Raw genomic sequence first — 20,298 nt, forward strand, 5'->3', positions numbered from 1 at the left:
TTTCTGCTTTCTCATGATGATTTGCAAATGCACGTGATGATTGAATTATGAACCACCTATTTCTCATCCTAGATGTGAGCTACTGTGCTCCTGGATGGCTGCAGAATGCCCATTTGGACATTTTAGCGTTAAAAAATATGGCAGATACATGTGTGGTATGGGACATTCTTGATAATTCCAAATACTAGCTGCAATCTAACCTCTGTGCATGTCTCTTTGTCCTTCCGCTAAGTTTAGAAAAGAATAATAAAAAAGAAGTTAAGGGAAGTAGCTTCTCTGTAGAAAGACAGACATCAGCAATGAGATACACTACTGCTCATTTTACAACTAGTTTAAGCAGTAGCCTCTCTATACATGTTGATAGATGACAGAGGAAAAACTGTTAATAGCTTTCAAATATTAATAAAAATCCCCAATTTGATAGAAGTTGGACTTCCCCTTCAAAGTAAATCACGCAGATCACACTCTCAATTTTTATTGCAGGTGTGGGAAAGATTAATTTTTAGGAAACAGTGGCATAGGTAACAGAATCTGAGGAAAAAAGACTGGCTGAAAACCTGATATGTTTATGTGTTCATTAAACCAAAAAACTCTTAAAATAACAGGATTTGCAAATACAAAATTCCATTCATGTTTTTAAAATCTCAGTACAATGCAGTCTATAGTCTAGTTATTCCTGTAAGAACAAAATATTTTTACAGATAAATTCTAAAATACTTGAATTATTTTGATTTGCTATATCCCAAGTATTTCTCTATTGAACTATGCTGATCAGACATCTTGCCAAATTATTTTTTGTCAAGAGTAAAATTTTCAGATTTATTTTAATTAGATGCAAATTATCTTCATTTTTTAGACTATCACTGAATGTCTCTATAAATTTTGTCTTGAAAAAACACCGAAAAAGGGATACAGTTTTATGAAGGCCTGACACAAAAGCGGTATTTGCATTTTGTGTCTTCATGTAGATTGCGCTTGCTTAGCATTAGCAGCAATGATGACACCAGTCTACAGAAAAGGAACCGGTTACAAAATCAAAGCAAAGCCAGTTAGAAAAAGAACAAAATAACTACTTTCAAACTAGTAACATTTAAAGCATTTTTCCTTTTATAAAGTATACGAAAAACCACGCCAAATCTTCTGAAACTAGACTTATGACCTATGTTCAAATTAAAGTGTTGTGATTATTTTGCATCTTCCTGAGCAAAATAGCATAAAAATGCCACAGATTTCAAATATACATATAGTAAGAGCATCTTCTACCAAGCACAGCACCTTGTTTTCAGAATCAAGGAAATAAAGTGATACAGTCCCCAAGAGTTGTTTGAGAGGATATAATGTAAGCGTGTGACCGACAATTCTTTACAACACAAGCTGAACCTTCAGTTTTCTTTACATTTGAAACTGTAGATTAATAGATTAAGAAATACCTGCTTCCACACACAGTTGCAATGGCTTTGAAACATCCAGAGGCAAGCTGGTATGATCCAGTATAACATCGATCTATAGCCCAGTTGAAAAGATTGATTTGATCGGGATTCAATTCTAGCAACAGGACTACAACTTCACAGCCAAGCTGATGAACCTGAGCATATAAACATATGTCAAAACATGACTGGTGAGATCAGGTATATTCATTCTCTACAATTCTTAGAGTGACATAGGCAAAACAAGGAGAAAACGGAATATTCAAAATAAGTAAAAGAAAATGGTATGTACGAAGACTACATAAACGAAAAATGTTTAAAGGAGGTTTCCAAAATTACAAACAGAAGAAAGCAGAATCTTTGGAAAATCTAAGACACTTGATCGGTGTTCTTGGTCAACTTCCATTTGTATTGGTTAATTGATTTGCTAAACGTTTATTTCCTACTTCATGTGAGTTTCACGAAGAGACACACTTTCACGTTTATCTTTCTTTTGACTAACACAGAAGCAAGACAGACAAAGAAAAATACCTTTTGCAAGCCTGGGGCTATGGAAACCTGTATGTTTAATCCAACTACATCAAGCAATCTAACAGCTCTCCCTAAAGACCTTGTATCACTTAATCCTAGTACCACCACTGCTACAAACACATCCCAAGTAAGACTATGCCTTTGTGGTCCTTCAGTACAGGATTGCACTGGAACACCAACACTAATGTCTAATAGTACTCTGTCACCAAGTGTAGGCAACTACCTGTAAAGACTGTAAATTATATTTAATCAAAACTGGGAGAGGTGGCTGACACACCAGAAGGCTGTGTTGCCATTCAGTGTGACCTGGACAGGCTGGAGAGCTGGGCAGAGAGAAACCTTATGAAATTCAACAAGGGCAAGTGTAGCGTAGTGCATCTGGGGAGGAATAACCCCGTGCATCAGTACAGGTTAGGGGCTGACCTACTGGAAAGCAGCATAGAAAGTTCCACCTAAACATGAGGAGGAACTTCTTTCCTTTGAAGGTGGCAGAGCACTGGAACAGGCTGCCCAGAGAGGTTGTGGAGTCTCCCACTCTGGAGACATTCCAAACCCGCCTGGACGCTGTCCTGTGCAACCTGCTGTAGGTGACCCCGCTCTGGCAGGGGGGTTGGACTGGATGATCTCCAGAGGTCCCTTCCAACCCCTACCATCTGTGATTCTGTGTTTTGGTGATGTTAATGGACCAGTTAGGATCCTTCTTATCTAAATATGAACTAGTTGTATAGGCAATGCAGTTTAGTTACAGTCCTTGGTTACAATGATTAATCGTGAATTATAGTGATTACCTTAGGGGAAACAAATTTCACCTATCGTATTCAAAATTTGCACTTCAAGGGGAGAAGTTAAAGGTAATTTTTTGTCCCCAGTTACTTTATGAGTGGTATATACTAATGATCAATAAGACATGGTGATATACTGTTTGTTGAGAATAATGAAAACATGCCAGGAGGAGAAGTGTATCTTTTGTCATGTTCTGTGTGTTTCCTTCCCACATCCATAAGAATTTCGATTATATATATGACTTATATCTTTACAGCTCCAGCCTTACCAACATATCTAGTTTCTGAAAGATTTTCTCTGTAGCTATCCTTTCTTCCTTCTACTTTGTCCAACCTTTTTTTTCCTAATGAATGATCATTTCTACAGCGTGTATCCTCTAGCTCCTCCACAAGCCTTTAGGCTTTGCTGTTTGCATTTTTTTAGCAATCACAGTCACCTCTGCTGTTAGGAGACTTTAGGGAGAACAGCAGGTCAAAATGCAACACACCACAAAGAGAAAGATCATCTCTCCATTTGATCTAAATCACCAATCTACTCCTCCTTAATCAAAGAGATAGTCCAATCAGCTATAAGTACAGAAATATGACTGAGTAGTTACAAAGTCAAAATGCATCTTCACAGAAATGGAACAGCAAACTGCAAGAATATTCTGTTATACTTTCTTTAAAAAGAAAAAAAATAAAAATCTTTCTTTCCTCTCCTGAATCATCTATCCTCTTGACTTCTTTGGAAGATCCACCCACTCGTTTTCACTCAGATTTGTTTCATCAGCGTCTGTGTTACCAAGCAGGAAGGGGTTTCACATTCTTATTCCACAGAAACCTGAAGCAGGTGGATGCAAGTCCTCCAAATAGAAATATAAATATTTTTGAGCTCAAGCCATTTTTAACCTTTCTTTATCAGCAGATGAAAAGCCCAAATTTCTGTTGCAAGCAACACTGAGCCAGAAGGGCAATTTTTTGGCTTATTATTTACCTACATTATATTTTCAGAAATAATAATTCTTTTGATGTTTTAATGCTTTTAAATTAATTACACTTTTGTATTAGAACCTTGCATAAAGCTATTGTTTCCTGCTCAAAAGAGAACTTACACAGTTATAGTTCTTACAGCCACAAACTCTTTACTCACCCAGTAGAGAGATTAAAATTATTCATCAGTATTGCATTTTGAGGAGTACTTACACGTAAATCTTGACAAGCCAGAATGTTATCAAGCCATTTGTAAAGATATCCATCAGGGGAAAGACCAACATTATCAAATACAGGTCCACAGCAGAGCACAGCTGACATGGCCTAAAAACACAAGGAACTTAAGTTACACAAAAAAGTAACAAGAATGAACCTTCCAAACTGATTTGAGCTCAGGTCCAGGCTAACAGGACTGCAACTTGATTTTATTTTTGAGGGAACAATGGTGAAAATGGTAACAGCTGATTTTGCTAGAATTCAATTATTATGTTGCTATAGATGTCACTGGATTTCAAGATAATGCTGAATTTAAGCATTTTGGCAGGAATATTACAGCCCAGTTTCCCCATTCTTCAAGATACATTTTATCATTTTACCCAGTCTTTACAAATCAAGCCACAAAACCAATTAAAATACACAGATTTTTTAATAGTATCTTTCTGCAGAAATTAAAATTGTTGTACACCAAGTGATGCAGATTATACAAGTACATAAGTTATTATTTTCCCAGTTTACTTTTGTGGGTGAGCCGCAACTGGTTTTGCCGCAGAAGTGTTTTATTATTATTGAGCATGTGTCCAGGCAAGCGTGGGAGGCAGTCCTGAGATGTGCATGTGATAGCCAATTGGTACTATATTTAATTTCAGACCCTAATCTCCCCTCACTGAATCTGATAAGCTGTTAATGAACAGCTACGTAAAATTTTAAAATGCACTCTGGTTTTGAAAATAATTAGCCTTGAAAAGTGTCTACAAAGGAAAAAATGCAGAACTTCAGTGGCTCATACTGCTATACTCTATGATACCACTGTACACATACATATGGCTATAGAAGTCCGCATCAAGTATCCCAATTCAAATTTCTGTGAAATAAAAGAAAATAAACCCCACAATTACTTTTATTTAGACTAGAAAACTGCTATTACTGATTTTGACAGTGAAACTTTAATACCTTTAATGCACAATACTGATATCTTGTAATCTGATGATTTCTATCACTGTACCGGTCCAGCGGTGTGAACATAATACTGAAAGGTCCTGCCCACTGGCTGAACAAGATGAACAGGTGATGCCTCAAGCTCTGCTGAGGGAAGAGAAATCTCCTGTGGTGAACTAAGTGAACAGAAATAGAAATTGTTGTGATTTGTTAATGTGAGACACACATTCATGTGGCAGAGATGATGACATGAATTTCAAATTTCTACAAAAAGGGAGTTTCTCTTAAATGCTCAACATACACTTACTCCCAAGTATCTAAGCTCCTTTTAAAAGTCTAACAGTGAACAAGATGTAGCTCATTTCTAAGAACCTTCAGTTCTGAATTAAGGTGTGGTTATACAAACATGTACATCTGACTTTAGAAACAGCATGCAAGAAACAAGTTATAGAATCGGGCTTTTCACTGCCTCCTGCATTCCTTTGGTGGCAAATATTTACTTTTTTTTTCCCAATCTTTTAAATGCTAGCCCAAACAATACATATGGCTTAATTCTAATACGGTAACAGGTAGGGACAAGAAATAAAAGAAACTTGGTGCCTGTTTCTTTATGAAAATGCTGTGGCATATTTTCTGAACAGCTAAATTACCTCAGCAAATGAATAATATCTATGAATTCTTAACCATGTGGAGAAAAAAAAGAGAAATCTTTTAAACAGTAGTTTTAATTCCCCTAAGTAAAACATGATAGCAGAGGCAGTACTCCATTTATTAAAGAGATTGGCAAACTGCTACTGGCCAATTATTTTTCACCTGGAAACTGTGCTGGAAACCAACAAAGTCTAACTAGACAATACTAATGCAAATCAATATGAACAGTGGCTAAAGATGACAGATGTTGACACAATAAGCATTTGTTTGCTAGGAGTTAAATGTTATGGCTTTGTTAGTTATTGATGTATTTTAAAGCTGTCTTGTTAGCAGAAAACACATTTCTGAATTATTGAAATGCATCAGTTATTATTGTATTCTCTCAACACATACAACATGGCTGTTTCATTGTGGAAAATTCATATAACACGCAGTCATTTGTCATGTGCGCTGTGGAACATGAGAATGAGAGGAACACCTTTGCAAATACTCCTGGCAAAATAACTACTGAAGAAATGCTATATCGTTAATGAGCATCATTCAGAAAAGGAATAAAGGAAAGAAATTCAGTATTTTTTTTCTTAGGAGCAGCTAAGAACTTCAGCTCAAAGGGTATTTTTTTACTGTCTTAAATGAGAATAGCAGGGATGCCATTTTTTCCTTATCTTGTTCAACTATTATGTACTTTTTGTGCATCTCACAGTTGAAAGCAACTATACCACTTCGACAAAATTTGCACACTGGGAACATACATGAAAACATGTGTTCATTATTTATTCCCTTACTGTACTCTTTGGCATTCCTTCTTATTTGTTGCTACCAATGCTTTTACGTCCTGTCATAAATGATCTGGAGACATCATAGACTGAGTAATCTCCAGACTTTATCCTTTTTTTTTTCCTATTGGAATTACGTTACATTTCTGAAGTGATCTTGCAATATATAAAAAACATGAAAAAATTTGAGAAATCTTTGCTATGCAGCTGGAGTCAGGTAACATAGGATATAGTCTCAACACCTCAGGCAAGTTTTTCATTACATTAATATTGTACTTTTTCTGCACCTACCTATATTTTTCAAGCCCTGTCTGAGTTTATAGTCTGGCAATAAAGCCAAAAGGAAGCAAAGAAGGCCTTATGTCAAAGAAATCTGGAGCCCCTAGACGTCACAGACAATTTCTTTGCTGGGCTTTTAAAGACATGATTCTTATATATATGTATATTACAAGCTTCAACAAGCTTTACTATTTTTTCATTTGACTCTTAATGGACTTTTGAACACATTTTTATCCACATTCCCTTTTACATTCATTATATGACAATTCACAAGCAGTGAAAAAAGCACAGGAAAAAGGTAATAAAAAAATACTTTTCCACTACATATATTAAACGCATTTTCATTGTACATTAAGATAATTTAGCACCATACCTGGAACACACTGAATCAAGTTGGCAATCATTGCACTGAAATGTGCTCTCATATCCTTAAGGATTTCGACTTCTTTATCATTTTCAGCCTCCAGAAGCATGCGAGTCAGATCAACATACTCTAAGAACAAGGCTCCAAGGGCTAATGTATCTCTTTCTAAGGCTCCATTTGTACTAGCATGAAGGAAAGTCGTACATTAATACAGAGTAACAGTGTAGTTATACTTCAGCTTTCTGAAGAAATTAATAAAAATCTCCCAATATCTGACAGAATTTACAATTCTTCAAAGAACATAATGACATAAACTCAGTGTTGTAAACACTGAAAATTATTTCACTTATTTATGACAAGTGATAGTCCTACCTGTCACTTATAACACCAGCATCAGCAAGTAGTTCAAAAATTCGCAGTAACTGCAGTCTTAGTAGATCTCGGCGTTCTCGACGTTTCTTGTTCTTGGAATTTAAAAAAAAACAATGATTTTTATATGCATAGGTGCATACATTAAAAACTAGTAACTTCAGAAATGTCAGCACAGTAGTGAGATTTAAGAATTCCAGTTCAAGCATTTTCTTCCTGAAGAAACTTGACTGCTTTTGGATATTTCATCATAGCAGTGTGTTTATACACCAACACAGAACTACACATGATCAAATTTTTGTCTTTGTTAACTATTTTTGAACAAACAGTTAACAGCTACCTTAGTCCTCATTGCAAATGTGGAAATGAAATGACACACTGGATAAAAATTAATTCAAGGTTCCTGTGCCAAAAAACATGCTATCTTCAGGTAGCAGGGATGTTAGGTTAACACCACCTATTTTGGGTGCTGGAAGCATTGAGAAGTGCAGAACAGATATCCAGACACCAGGAAAATATTCTGGTGATTTTCCATTCTTGAACTTGGCAATGCTGCAGCTACGTGATCACCCATATTCAAGTTAGCTCCTAACAGACACCACTCTGGTACACTCTTGGATGTGTTGACTGCAGCGGTTGTACACACAGTTAACATACTCCTCCCATGGAACGGGACTACTCTGTTGTTAACTGGTTCATTGTATCTCATTATCTTCTAGAAAGCTGCCCTTTCTGTCTTCTATCTTGCCTTGAAAGATGTGAACGCAACAAGGCCTGTTCTTTGCTGAAGGGCTAAATTGACTTGTTTCTTTGTACTCCCCATCTCCACTAAGCAAAGAATGTGAGAAGGTCAAAAAGCTGCTATTGCTCTCAAAGAAATTTGCTGCCAGAACAAGAAAAGCTCAGAGAAAGCTCAAAATTTCCTCTTCAGAATGTAAGAATGGCAATACAGATCAAAGGCTCATCTTGCCTAGGACTCCGGCTCTGCCGACAGCCAGGAGCAGACTCTTGGGAAAAGGAAGTGATACTCCCCGTTGTTCTGACCCAGGACTGGCAGGCTGCAGCATCCTAGCCAAAGGTTTCATTCAAATAATTATGCCATTTCATATGTCCTATTTAGAGCCCTGGGTTTTTCTCCCTTTACACCTTCAAGATTCCAGGAAGCACACGGAGAGAAAAAAACAGTTTTATTGTAACAGAGTGTTTAACAGGCTCTGCTGCCTCCTGCAACAGAGTCAGAGGCGATCTGCCAAGCTCTGTGCCAGTGCCCACATGGCGGATCTTGTGTAATGCCCATTTTGGTTTACCCCTGCAGTTCTTGGCTGTGCTCTTTCTAGTCATAGCATATGTCAGTTCAAGGAAGTTATTTCTGATGTGTTGGATACCTGCCTGCTGACAGGGAGGGCTGTCATGTTCTCTACAGCTACACGACCCATACAGTGACTCCTGGGTTTACGGGTGGTGCTGCCTGCAGGAAGGTGGCCCAATTCTTCGTATCAGGAGCAATACAGGGATTAATATGGCAGTCTCTTGTTCTTATATTCCTCTACTGAAATTTCCGTGTGCTAAATTTGCTCTTACAGCATGCTGTAAACCTCTGCATTCTCGTGATTCCTTTCCTGAGGGTAGACTGGATATGTAGGTTTCCAGAAAAGGCCTTTCAAGTCTAAGATGCCTTCAATAGTGCACAGGCAGAAATGCAGAGGCAGTGGCTGAACTAACGTGTCTTAATCCACTTCTGCCCAGTATCAAAACAAGTGACCTTCAAATCAAAGACTTCATAGGGATGGAAGGCTCGCAAGTGAATTGAGGTGTGAAGAAACCCAGAGTGGAAACGGTAGCGCACATTTGCCAAACACAGAATTATTAAGAATCGTCCACGCAAAACTTAATGTGAATGAAGTGCCTGCCGGGTGAACTAGTTTTTGTTTATTTCCATATTGGGCATAGCTGAGAGCCTCTCTCCACCTGTTCATGACTTAACTTCTTCCTGACCACCATTCTCTGCGCGGCTTCTTCACCAAAGACTATCACTTGGCATGCGAGGACAGCACACCAAGTCACCATGAGGGTACCCTACTGAAACTGCCGTGGAGGACAGAGCAGTGAACACACAGTTTGAAATTGCTTGAGAACCAGGTAAACAAGCCTGGGGAGAGGACGGTATTAATGCAGCAACACTGCTTTCTGTATGCAGCCGTGCAGACTTCTCAGCAGAGGTGCATGGACACAATGGCTGTGTCTACACTGGCAAACAGAGACGGGGACTGTTCATGGCCCCAGAGTCAAGCGGCATAGGCTGCCTCGAATTCACACTGCTCCGGGAGCCCCAAGAAGGCTGGCTATGACCACGTTGCCTAGTGCGACTTGTGCAACGCTCCTCTGGCCCAAGGCATTATCGCTAAGTATTTTCTTATCACGAACTGCCTGCTCTAACCTGAGGGGTGTTTTGCAGCCACAGCAGTGGTTTTGTAACCTGGGCCTTAGGCTGCTGCACTCAGGGATGCAGGGGAGGAGGGGAAGCATAGCAGAGGAAAAGCAGCTTTGGTGGAGGACAAGTTTGGTGGCGTGGTGCCTTCTGGGGCTTTTCCTGGGTGTGAGCTACCTCCAGTGCCATCTCAGATTTCTGTCTTGAAGCCGGCTGAATGATCCAAAACAGAGCCAGGGAGGGAAAATTGAGCAGAACGGGAACTCAGGTCCTGTGCTCAAGCTCCCCCCATGGCTTTCCCATTTAGCTGTATAGACACATCCTGTGACTAAACTGCTTAGTCAGGCTACAGAGCCTTTCACCAGAGGCTTTTAAGAACAGTTGAGGCAACATCTGTCAGAAATGACACAAGACTAGTTCATCCTCCCTTGGACAGATCAGATGATGCCTTGGGATCCCTTCTAGCAATACTTTCTATTACAACAAAGGACAGTACTATAATGAAAGTGAAAACAATGATGACTTTGCCAGTTAACCCGCCGTATTTAGAATAAACAAAGAGAGTACGTTGAAATTGAAATAGATGGCCCTGCCTACCCTGCAAATAAAAAGCACATCTGAACACTGGCACAAAATGTGCTTGTAGTCCAGCTGTGTTACTAGATATTTTTTCCAGATATTGAAAGTAGATTTCCAATATAACTGAGTTCCCTATGAGGAAGTTCCATATTTGACTGGAAATTTTCCCTCAGAATCGATTTTTATATTGCACATTTTGTATCACTAATCTAATTTAAATTAAACTAAGTTTTTATGGAATTATTTTAAATTATGTTCTTATACACGATTAATAAAATTCTTGTTGCACACAGAGCTTAAATTGTTACTCAGTATAAAAGAACTTTTTTTCAAGGAGACAAAATCACTACTTTTAAATTAATTTTGCAATTTAAACAAAGTAGTACATTTCATTTCCTCAACTAACCTCTGGTCTTCTTTCTAGGGCTTCTTTCATTAGTGGGTGAAGTTCTTCTACTAATTCCCTAAATTAAAAAAAAATGCATTTGTAAACAAAATCTGATCTTCTCTGAAAAGCATCAATATTTTAATCAATACATAAACACTAATGTCTAAAGTGCAAATAAAACATTGAGTATACTTAAATTACAACAAAAGTAATGCATTTGAATTAGAGGGAAATAATTGAGAATATGAGAAGTGGGGAAGTACCTGAAAACAAGGGAATTTGTTCTTCCAAATCCTAATACAAGTGATTCTGTTATTTCTATGCTTTCAAGTCTCATCAGAGGCACTAGCTGCTTTAGTAAGACGCCAACAGATGGAGTTCCAATAGCCTAAAACATATTATGAAATCGTTGATATTTAATTGTCAAGATTATCAATATGAAGCAAATACAATTTTTTTTTTTTTACAAAAAAATGTCCAAGAATCAATACATATTTAAAAAACATGCTGAAATGATTTTACTATTATGGATATTAATACACCAGCCTAACTGGATGTCTGCTACTTCACAATCATCTTGATAAGGTTTAGCAAATAAATACATCTGGGAAATCTCTTTGCTTTCATTCAGATTATTGTAATTTGCTTAATTTGCTGTTTCATTAAAATATTCCAGTAATTGCACTTGTGGAGTTACTGCTCCTCTCAGGTTGCTGCTACTTGAAACTGTATTTCATATAATATTCCTTCCTTTGACAGGCATACAATGATTATTGAGAAATCTGCCTTATTGCTTAATAATGTTATGAGTTTATGAATTGGAGTGCTCTGCAAGGAAAGAAAGGGGATGACAAGCTAAAATTAATTTCAACACATATGTCCAGAACTTTTATATTTTGAATATACATCATCCAGAATGTGAAAAAGGTAGTATTTTGAATATGCCATAGCTTTTGCCAAATATTTATTGACACATCATATTGATACAGAATATACAGATGTTTTAATTGTCATTTATGTGCCTATAAGCTGTTTCTTTATATCAAAATATTCCCCAAACCGAAATAATTTAATCAGGATATTATTTTGCATGCAGATGCAGTTTGAAACTCTCCTAAATGAATAATTTGCGTGAAATAGGATGCATCACCTTATTATCATAGTTCACCGTTCCATCAGGAGTGGTAGCCATGATCTCTGGTGTTGAAGCACGCAAGTGTCCTGGGCTCATAATACTGGGCTTTGCTACTCCAAAACAGAGAATAAGGTAGTTTCTCCACAAAGTAACATAGTTGTCTCCACTGCCTGCTGTACTTGTTTTCTTTGCATTAACGGGAATACTAGAATTTTAAAATAAATTGAAATTATTAAAATAATTTGCCAGTCTGAATTACACAGCATCTTAAAATATTTTAAAAGGGAATAAAACAGCCACCAGCCACTATTCAACACAACATGATCCCATGCAGGAAAATCAATGAAGTTAGAAAACCAGAGTTTTCCACCTTACAAGTTGCAATTATGAAACTCAAACCTGAATGTTTGGGTAGCACCTTGTAGGACTTCTAGACTGATACTGAAAGATGAGACTAAAAAAATATTGTTTTAAAATCACACAACCCATAAAAATGAAAGTTAAATGCAAATTGAGACTTACTTTGGATCCACAAGAGGCATTATCAGCTGTAGCCTCGTGAAAGCGTATGGCCAAGCATAGCTGAGAGCTGTAGGACAATGTTTTGGTAAATTCTCCTGTCTAAGAAAACTGAAGAGGCAGAGAACCCATGGGTCTTTAACAGACTGTGCAAATATCCAGACATGAGAAGGACTTTTCACATCATAATGGCTATTTACTAGGACAGCATTCCACTCCACCAGCCACTGCAAATCCACACTGTGTGTTAATGGGATTGTTGTCTATGGAGAGAAAAGACAAAAAATCACAGTGACAGTCATTTATTCTTGGCCATGTTCTTCCTCATTACTTGTCTTTATTTTCAAGCTCCATGGCCACCTTCTGTTGGATTTTTTAGACCAACATTTTTCTGCTTCCGGTCACATTGCACTTTCACTCAGGCGGAGCTTTTCACAAACGTTGATAAAAGCTACCTCATCATTTCCCCTCTGGTTCTTCCTTAAAGCTCCTATTTACTGCGATAGGCACAATAACTTGCCCTTAAACCCTATGAAAACTGTTGATTATGCCGATGTATATAATCTCATTGTTACTTTCTATTTTCCTTGCTTCCTGCACCCATCCACCGTCTCTTGTTTGAGAATGCAATCTGTAATAGCTGTAGACTGTCCATATGTTCATTGTCTGAACAGCCTGACAGAGCCTCAGCCCACGATTAAGACTCCTACGTGCTATTACAATATGATAAATACCAATGCTACTAATAAATATCCTTCATTATTCATCAGGGCATTTGAATATAAGCATGTAGGAAATTAAGAGGCTGAAGCAGGCACTCAAGCAGTTTTAATCCACTTTGAAACCTGCTATCTTCAGTGGCAAGTAGGGTTCTCGTATCAAGAAACCATCTCTCTACTGTAATTGAAATTTTGTCTTAAGAAAATAACTTTGTGGAATGAAAACTTAAACTACATGTATTTTGGCATCCTTATTATTCCTTTATCAGACCTCAAATAGGATGTAACAGTTGCCTGCATCTGGAATACACTGTTACAAAAGTAATCACTAAATTACCACTCTCTGCTGTACTTGTCAGAAACCAGGCACACAGGCCGCAGACTTGCTTTGCTATATTATTAATGCATAGAATTAAAGCACAAAATCCAAACCTTCACCTATAGAAACTGCGACGTCCAAACCCAGATGCTGCCATTTCAGCTGAATTTCCAAATTCCTGGGTTACAGAGTCAGAACGTCTCCTGCTTGCTCAGTTTTTGACCCCTCAACTTTCCTGTTTTCAGCCGCACAATGGCCCGACTTCACCACCAGTTCCATGTACCCTTCCTACCCCAGGAAAGGGCACTCATCGGGCCCATGAGAGAGCAAAAGCAGGGATTCACCCCAGATGAGAATTACTCTAGAGCTGAGGCTAAGGTTTGCAGGCTGGGCCGCTCCTGAGCACGCAAGGGAGCTAAAGCTTATTCCCTCCTGGAACAGCTGATAGCAGTGACTTCCAAGCGCCCCAAGCATTAGGTGGCGCTGGCAATATAAGACTTTCTCAATGGTTCTTTTGGATGTACGTCACAGGTCCACAATCCTTTGGATTATAAATTTTGTTTTGATTATAAATTTTGTTACGTTGTTACCCCCCCCCCCGTAGTATCTTCTAGATCCATAGTATGATTATTTTCATGGAACAGGTTGTCTGGGACATTGTGGAGCCTTGGAGCTCCTGAGTAGATGGCTGGAGCCTTCGAGCTGTATGATTTCTTTGATTTCTGGCAGCTTTATTTTCAGTATTTCATGTCCGATATTTGTTGTGTCCACATGCTATGTAAACACAAGCAGTAACAGTAAAATAGTACTTACTGAATCCGAAACAGCCACGTGAATAAAACTTTCAAGAATAGAAGAACTCAATTGATCCATAACATCAATCATAGGCCTGTCATCATCCTGCATAACACAGAGAACACAAGTTAACTGCTCTCCTGACCAAATGATTTCCCTTCTTATTTTTCTGGTACGTGAAATAGAACCACCTAAAAATTAAGACATGAATCTAAAATGGCTAAAAAAAACCCACTGGTAACAATGGCTGCATTTTGGTGTTTTTCATATTAATCTCAGAACCAAGTCCAGGCTGTGGTTTGAAATGAAGTTAACTTGTGGCTATAGCTCACTGCTCACCGATCAAAAGCACACATCGGAAAATCCCAAATGACTTTGGATAGCTGGTATTAAAAGACCGAAAAATTAGCTTACTGTTTGTTAAAGCATTCCTTTGCCATGAACACACATATTTGTGTTCTTGGTGCATTTAGATGGCTCACTGAGCTGCGACCTCCAGCACACAACGTGACTCTCCATATTTCTATATCCATAAAAAAGACTTGGAGGTCTTTACTATACAAGGAAAATGTATGTGAATAATCTTAAATGTGTCTTATGCTGTGATTTTTTACAAAACGGTATGCTACAGGAATGAATTTAATTTCCAATACAAATTTATAATCCTGACAATACAAACATGATCCATGCAGTAAAAAGAGGTTTTACAGTGTCTTACACATTCACATCATGCCAAGAGAAAATATTAAGTTCCTGTACATGTTTCCCTTCAAATTCTTGTACAGGGCACATGTTATTAATGTTACACTGCTGAGTACACAGAAAGATTTCCAGTGTTAAGGCAAATAAAAATGGTAGGTTCAAACCAACTGCTTTTTTATAAACCGAGTGCATACCTGCTACAATGCAGCAATTATGTTAAAGGCAACGGTAGTAGCAGTTTTGAGCTTTATCTTTGGAAAATTTCAATTCAAAGTTCCAGAAAAGGAAAATCATACCTCTGCTTGGCCAAGGGCCAGGAATAAAGCACGGATCTCTCTGAGGATTAAAACAGCTAGTTTACGTGTAGCAACCTGGAAACTACACAGCAGAACCAGTGCAAATCCTTCGACTGCATGTAGTACATTAGAATAGGGGCTTCTTTCAGACTGTATCCTGTGGCTGGATCCATTTGGTATCAACTGTAGAACAGTGCAAGGAGGGAAAACAGAATGATGGTGTTTGAAAACCACGCCTCCAAGAAATATTCTATTTAACAAGGACATATAAAGAAACAAAACGTAGAGGGCATATAAATGCTGAAATAGGAGACTGACAGCATTCCCTCCACCAACCAAGTTTTGTTGCTTTAAGCTACCTCGTTCCACAAAACCGATATATGAGCAGAGTCCTTTGGCCAAACTCCTCCCTCTAGTTTGCAATTCAACCACCTGCTTTGTTCCATCCTCCACTAAAAAAATGAATGGTTAAGTCAGACTGTGAAGACCTCACTCTTTTTCTACTCCAGGTCGCAGGTCCCCAGGCCCTTCTCTGATCCTGTAGCAGGCAACACCTTATCCTGGTAGGTGGCCTCTAGAACATCAGCCCATCAGTAAAGTGTAACAATATTTACTGAAAAATATGCGAGGCTTTCCCTCTTCTACATTTTTTTAAATACTATTATTACCTATTAATTAATGGTCCTCTGCAATATAAAGCAGACATCATGCTTGCCCAAAGGAAAAAATTTCCAATGTGACTGGGTCAGGAGATAAGAAGCCTGAAAATCATCTCTCATAGTGAAATTATCTGTGGGACAGTGCAGATGGGAGGAGCGTGAGCAAAGCTGTTCAGTTCCCAGGAATTTTTGTAACACATGGAGACAGCAGGCTGTAGAAACAATCTGGTTCGCTGATGTTTTTGAATCAACTAAATGAAATGGCTACAGGAAGGGAAGATCCACGTCACTCTTCTCAGCGTTCCCACTAGCATTATCAATCAGTTTCAGTCCTGGGAAAATGTCCTTCTGCCAAATCTACTTACACATATTTCACTTTATGTGCTTTTGTTGATGTGCGTAGTTCATTTTGACATGCATTCTCTTATGTTGCTCAACAACAATAACATCTGCTGTGTTATACAAGGACATAGCTGTCCTCAAAAGACAGCTGAACTAATTACCTTAAAAAAACCTTACGTAGTAAATTCTTCTCAGGTGAGTAAATACAAAATACATAAACCACAGCAATACCAAGGAACATAATTTCTGCCTTCAATTAGTATAAAAGTTAGGACACAGATCTCTTGATTTCATACCTCTGCAGATCTGGTTTTAGCCTGTTCAGAAGCTTTTCCCGGCGTGTGTATTACAAGCTTCCATTGTGTAAGCAACTGTAGCAGCAACTTCAGTGAAGTATCAAGAAGGGTATGATGCATATCATTCACTTCACGTAGCAGAAAATTAGTGAAACCAAAGAGTACATCCTCCCGCCAGTCAACAAAGTCAACAAGTAGACCCTGAAGAGAATTCTGTGCAATGTGTCGAAGTTCATCATCCATATGGATAGACAGCCTGTAAGTAAAAGTAAATGTCAGGTAATAAAAATCTAAGGCGTGTTTATGGTGGTAAAGAGCACGTGCTTCTTGGTAACATAACACTGACAGAAAATTCCCAATGACAATGTAAATTTCAATGATGCTATCAGGGTTTCATTATTACTGACCACAATTAACATCCTTAACCTGTTTTTATACTGTAATTCTTGCTACAACAGCGCCTGAACTTATTCACGGATCTGAAAGAAGTCTTTGTTCCACTCCCAAAAGATAGTATCTTTAAAGTACATAATTTGGCAACTTTGCTGTCTCCCTGAAACAAGTATACTTTTGATTTACTCACTTATAAAATAACTTCTATTCAGTTATGATAACAAAAGTCTTACAGGTTAATATATAATTTCACAATTCAGGTATTTATTTGTTTACTTGCAATATAAAAATAAAAGAATCACACCGCCTCAGCTGCCTAACAGTTAAAATGAATCATTAGCCAAGAAACAAATCACAATTATTGAGAGCAAATCTTCAAAATAAATAAAAAGAAGCACTTGAATTATAAAACTGCTTCATGTTTTAAACAACTTAGGGCATGGAAATGGGAAAAACAGCCTCAGGGCTTGTCATACTTTTATAAACACACTAGACACCCCAAAGTCCTTCTGAAAGATGGTGCAATTGTAGATCCCATTTTCAAATTTTATTTCCTTCTGTATTTGCATCATGTTGAAGTTCTTTTCAACATGAAAATTCTATATACTTTCTTTTGACAAAAAAATTATCAAACCACTTTTGTGTTGGTAGCTTGGCAGAATAAAGCAAATTCAGATCAGTGTGTTCTGCAATTTTTGGTTCACTGCCTTTATGATGTATTTTGTTTGTATTACCCATGAGACTGCAATTTTCTATAGTGTGTTAAACTCATTTTCAACGTATTTTACCTACATTGAATCTACATAGTTGAAAATGAGGACTCATTATAAAGAAATGGACAGAAAGCTAGGAAAAAACCCACCCCAAACAGCTAAATGGAGTGGAACCAAATTTCATTCAGTTGGAAGTGTATGATGAGATGCGGCTCATAATACATTTGGTTCATTATAGCTGTCTAATTGGGAGGCAGGGGACATTTCAGTCAAGCCAAAGGAAAGCAACTGTCATGAAACTTCACCCCTGGTGAATATGACTCCAAAAATAACTGTTACGCTTTAATAACCACGTGACGTTCTACATAAATTTGGAAACACAGTATTTTGTTGTGCTAAGAAAGGACCATTTTTGTCTCCTCTTTGGAACACCAAAACCAGAAAAACAAGCAAAACCCCTGAGACTATGATTAAGTCATCCATGAAATGACTTCCACAATGACACAAAGTAATAACGGAAAAGGGGATAAAAAAGCCCAAGTTACTGTGCAAAGGCACTATCAAATGAGATGAAATTCAAATTGAACATAAGAATGCATCTGTGTATTACCACGGCAGCTTGAGGAAGCAAGTAAATGTCTTGTTTGTTTGCATTTGAGTCAGTCAAATTTAAGACCTACTTGGGAATTTTTAATGAATGGTTTCAGTGGGCAGTGAAAGGGCAAAAGGTACAGTATATACTTGACATCTGCTTTATGGCTTATAATTTGAATACAGCTGTCCGGGAAGAAAGTCTAGCTGCTGAGTTACCGACTCCTGGAAAAAGCCAAAAGACACATCTGTTGTGCGGATGAAAAATTCAAACCAAATTGTGAATAAAAGAACCCATTAACCCAAAGGTGTTATTTTATCTTTAGAGAAAAGAAAATACTTAACAGCTTTCCATCCCAACAACACAGCCCCACACAAATACCTCGCAGAACAGCTTCTCCTGTTCTTTTCAGAAAGAGAGAGGAGGAAACCTCACCTCTTCAAAGTTTTTTTATCCTTGTATTGATTTTAGTCTCTGAACCAGAAAAGACACAATAGTGTAATGCAGAGTGCTCTAGAACAGCAAAGACTTACCTGCTGGGACTACTTTTTCATTATTGGGAGAAGCAGTCAATCTGGACCCAAATAAACATGGCATAGTATAGAGACTGTAGAAGCAGGTCTGGTGTTGGGGTAGTCTGGAGACTTAGATTAAGATTAGCCAGGTATTAATTCCTTAAACAGTTTGTTAATTTCTTCTCTGAAGCGATAGTTTTGTAGACTGTTTTCAGTCCATGTTGTCCCAGACTAAACAGACCTAATTCTTTTGATCCACTGATCTTTCTTTCTCTTGTTCTCTGGTCAGTCTCTTCTTCAACTGCAATGCCCCAGCTTGGATGTTGTTCTCCAAATCAGGCATCCTTGATACTGATTAGCCCAGAAGAACTTTTTCAAAAATCTTTTAGACTTATTTCTATTTATACATGTGAATAAGGTTTGCCTTTTCATAGGAACATCGCTTGTTTTTTGTGTGTTCAGTTTGCGATCCTTTTCTGCAATACTGAGACCCTACCCGGTTATTTCAACATCATCCTATACATCTCCTGAACCACAAACTGTCTGTTAACTGCTTTCCAATCTATTATGCATCCACTTACTTTTACCTTAATTGTGTTTCCTTTGCTTATACTTGAGAACCTGATTTAAAACAGTATCAGTGTCTCAAAGATGCTGTAGTATGTGTACACGCAGAAGATGAGAAGAGCTTCCCAAAGGTTCCCTTGTTGGGGAAAGGCTGAGCATGTAATTGCTTCCAAAGTTGCTCTAGAGCTGGTGTCCTCAGGTCCTCTTGATATCTCACTTCTTAGAGTCACAGTCAGCTAACCCAGCAGACCTACTGCTTGCATTGTCCCAGCATGGAAATTACCCAAGAAATGCTACAAACTGATTGTGCCTGAAGAATCCCAACTGACTTTTTCTGCATGAAGTTTGATGATAGAATAAAGATAGACAAGCGGTTATATGGGCAGTTATGATACTTAAGGAGGGAAGCACTAATTTATGAAGACATCCACATTAGTCGCCAAACTCTCTTAAGAGTAGTGACGGGTCTGACCTGGACAATCCTCTGTGACTGAAGAGCTGTGACCAGAAAGGATATGTGCTTTCTACCAGCTCAGCTAAGGCCATTACTAAGGATGGAAAGCTAGTTAAAATATTGGATTAAAGGAAAACATGTCCTTTTTACTTTCCCTTAAGCAGAATTGATGTTACTTTTTAATATGGTATCTGTATAATTTGATAACGTAATGATTTACACCAACCCACAAGTGATTTATATCAGAGGATGTAAACACAAGGAAATCAAGCCGGCCATGCACCACAGCACATCTACCCTTGGCTGCAATTTTGCCTTGTTTGGCTGTCTGCACTCTTTACTGCTAGCAGAATTAATTGTTTCCCTCTTTTAGCACATCACCGGGAGCTGGATGTTCATAGAGCAGAAAAAATGTTTTTGCATGTAACCCTCTGACTCCCACACCTGCCATTCCTCACAGACTTTTTAAAAGCAAAATTGCTTTGTGACAGTTACCTGAGAGCAATATGCAGCAAGGGCCTCGTGGTTCAATTTACCACCATAATCCACTGACATAAATAACACATGCTGGAATCTTTGAC

The 20,298-nt window shown here is 38.0% G+C and overlaps 1 protein-coding gene across 2 annotated transcripts in view; it reads right to left on the reverse strand.

Annotated features, from left to right (window-relative positions):
• The window catches only part of FRY (FRY microtubule binding protein), a 192,352-nt gene that overhangs the window by 80,990 nt on the left and 91,064 nt on the right, over positions 1 to 20,298 (reverse strand). For both annotated transcript variants that reach the window (XM_082498322.1, XM_082498323.1), the window contains exons 18-29: positions 16,484 to 16,739; positions 15,187 to 15,369; positions 14,207 to 14,293; positions 12,359 to 12,618; positions 11,852 to 12,041; positions 10,965 to 11,089; positions 10,720 to 10,777; positions 7,310 to 7,401; positions 6,947 to 7,119; positions 4,883 to 5,043; positions 3,926 to 4,036; positions 1,431 to 1,585 (exon numbers count right to left, since the gene is read on the reverse strand). In XM_082498322.1, coding sequence (XP_082354448.1) covers positions 1,431 to 1,585; positions 3,926 to 4,036; positions 4,883 to 5,043; positions 6,947 to 7,119; positions 7,310 to 7,401; positions 10,720 to 10,777; positions 10,965 to 11,089; positions 11,852 to 12,041; positions 12,359 to 12,618; positions 14,207 to 14,293; positions 15,187 to 15,369; positions 16,484 to 16,739 — 1,851 coding nt within the window. The remainder of the gene's footprint in view (positions 1 to 1,430; positions 1,586 to 3,925; positions 4,037 to 4,882; positions 5,044 to 6,946; positions 7,120 to 7,309; positions 7,402 to 10,719; positions 10,778 to 10,964; positions 11,090 to 11,851; positions 12,042 to 12,358; positions 12,619 to 14,206; positions 14,294 to 15,186; positions 15,370 to 16,483; positions 16,740 to 20,298) is intronic.

The sequence above is a fragment of the Vanellus vanellus genome (assembly GCF_965231255.1).
Source record: "Vanellus vanellus genome assembly, chromosome: 1".
Classification (NCBI taxonomy): domain Eukaryota; kingdom Metazoa; phylum Chordata; class Aves; order Charadriiformes; family Charadriidae; genus Vanellus; species Vanellus vanellus.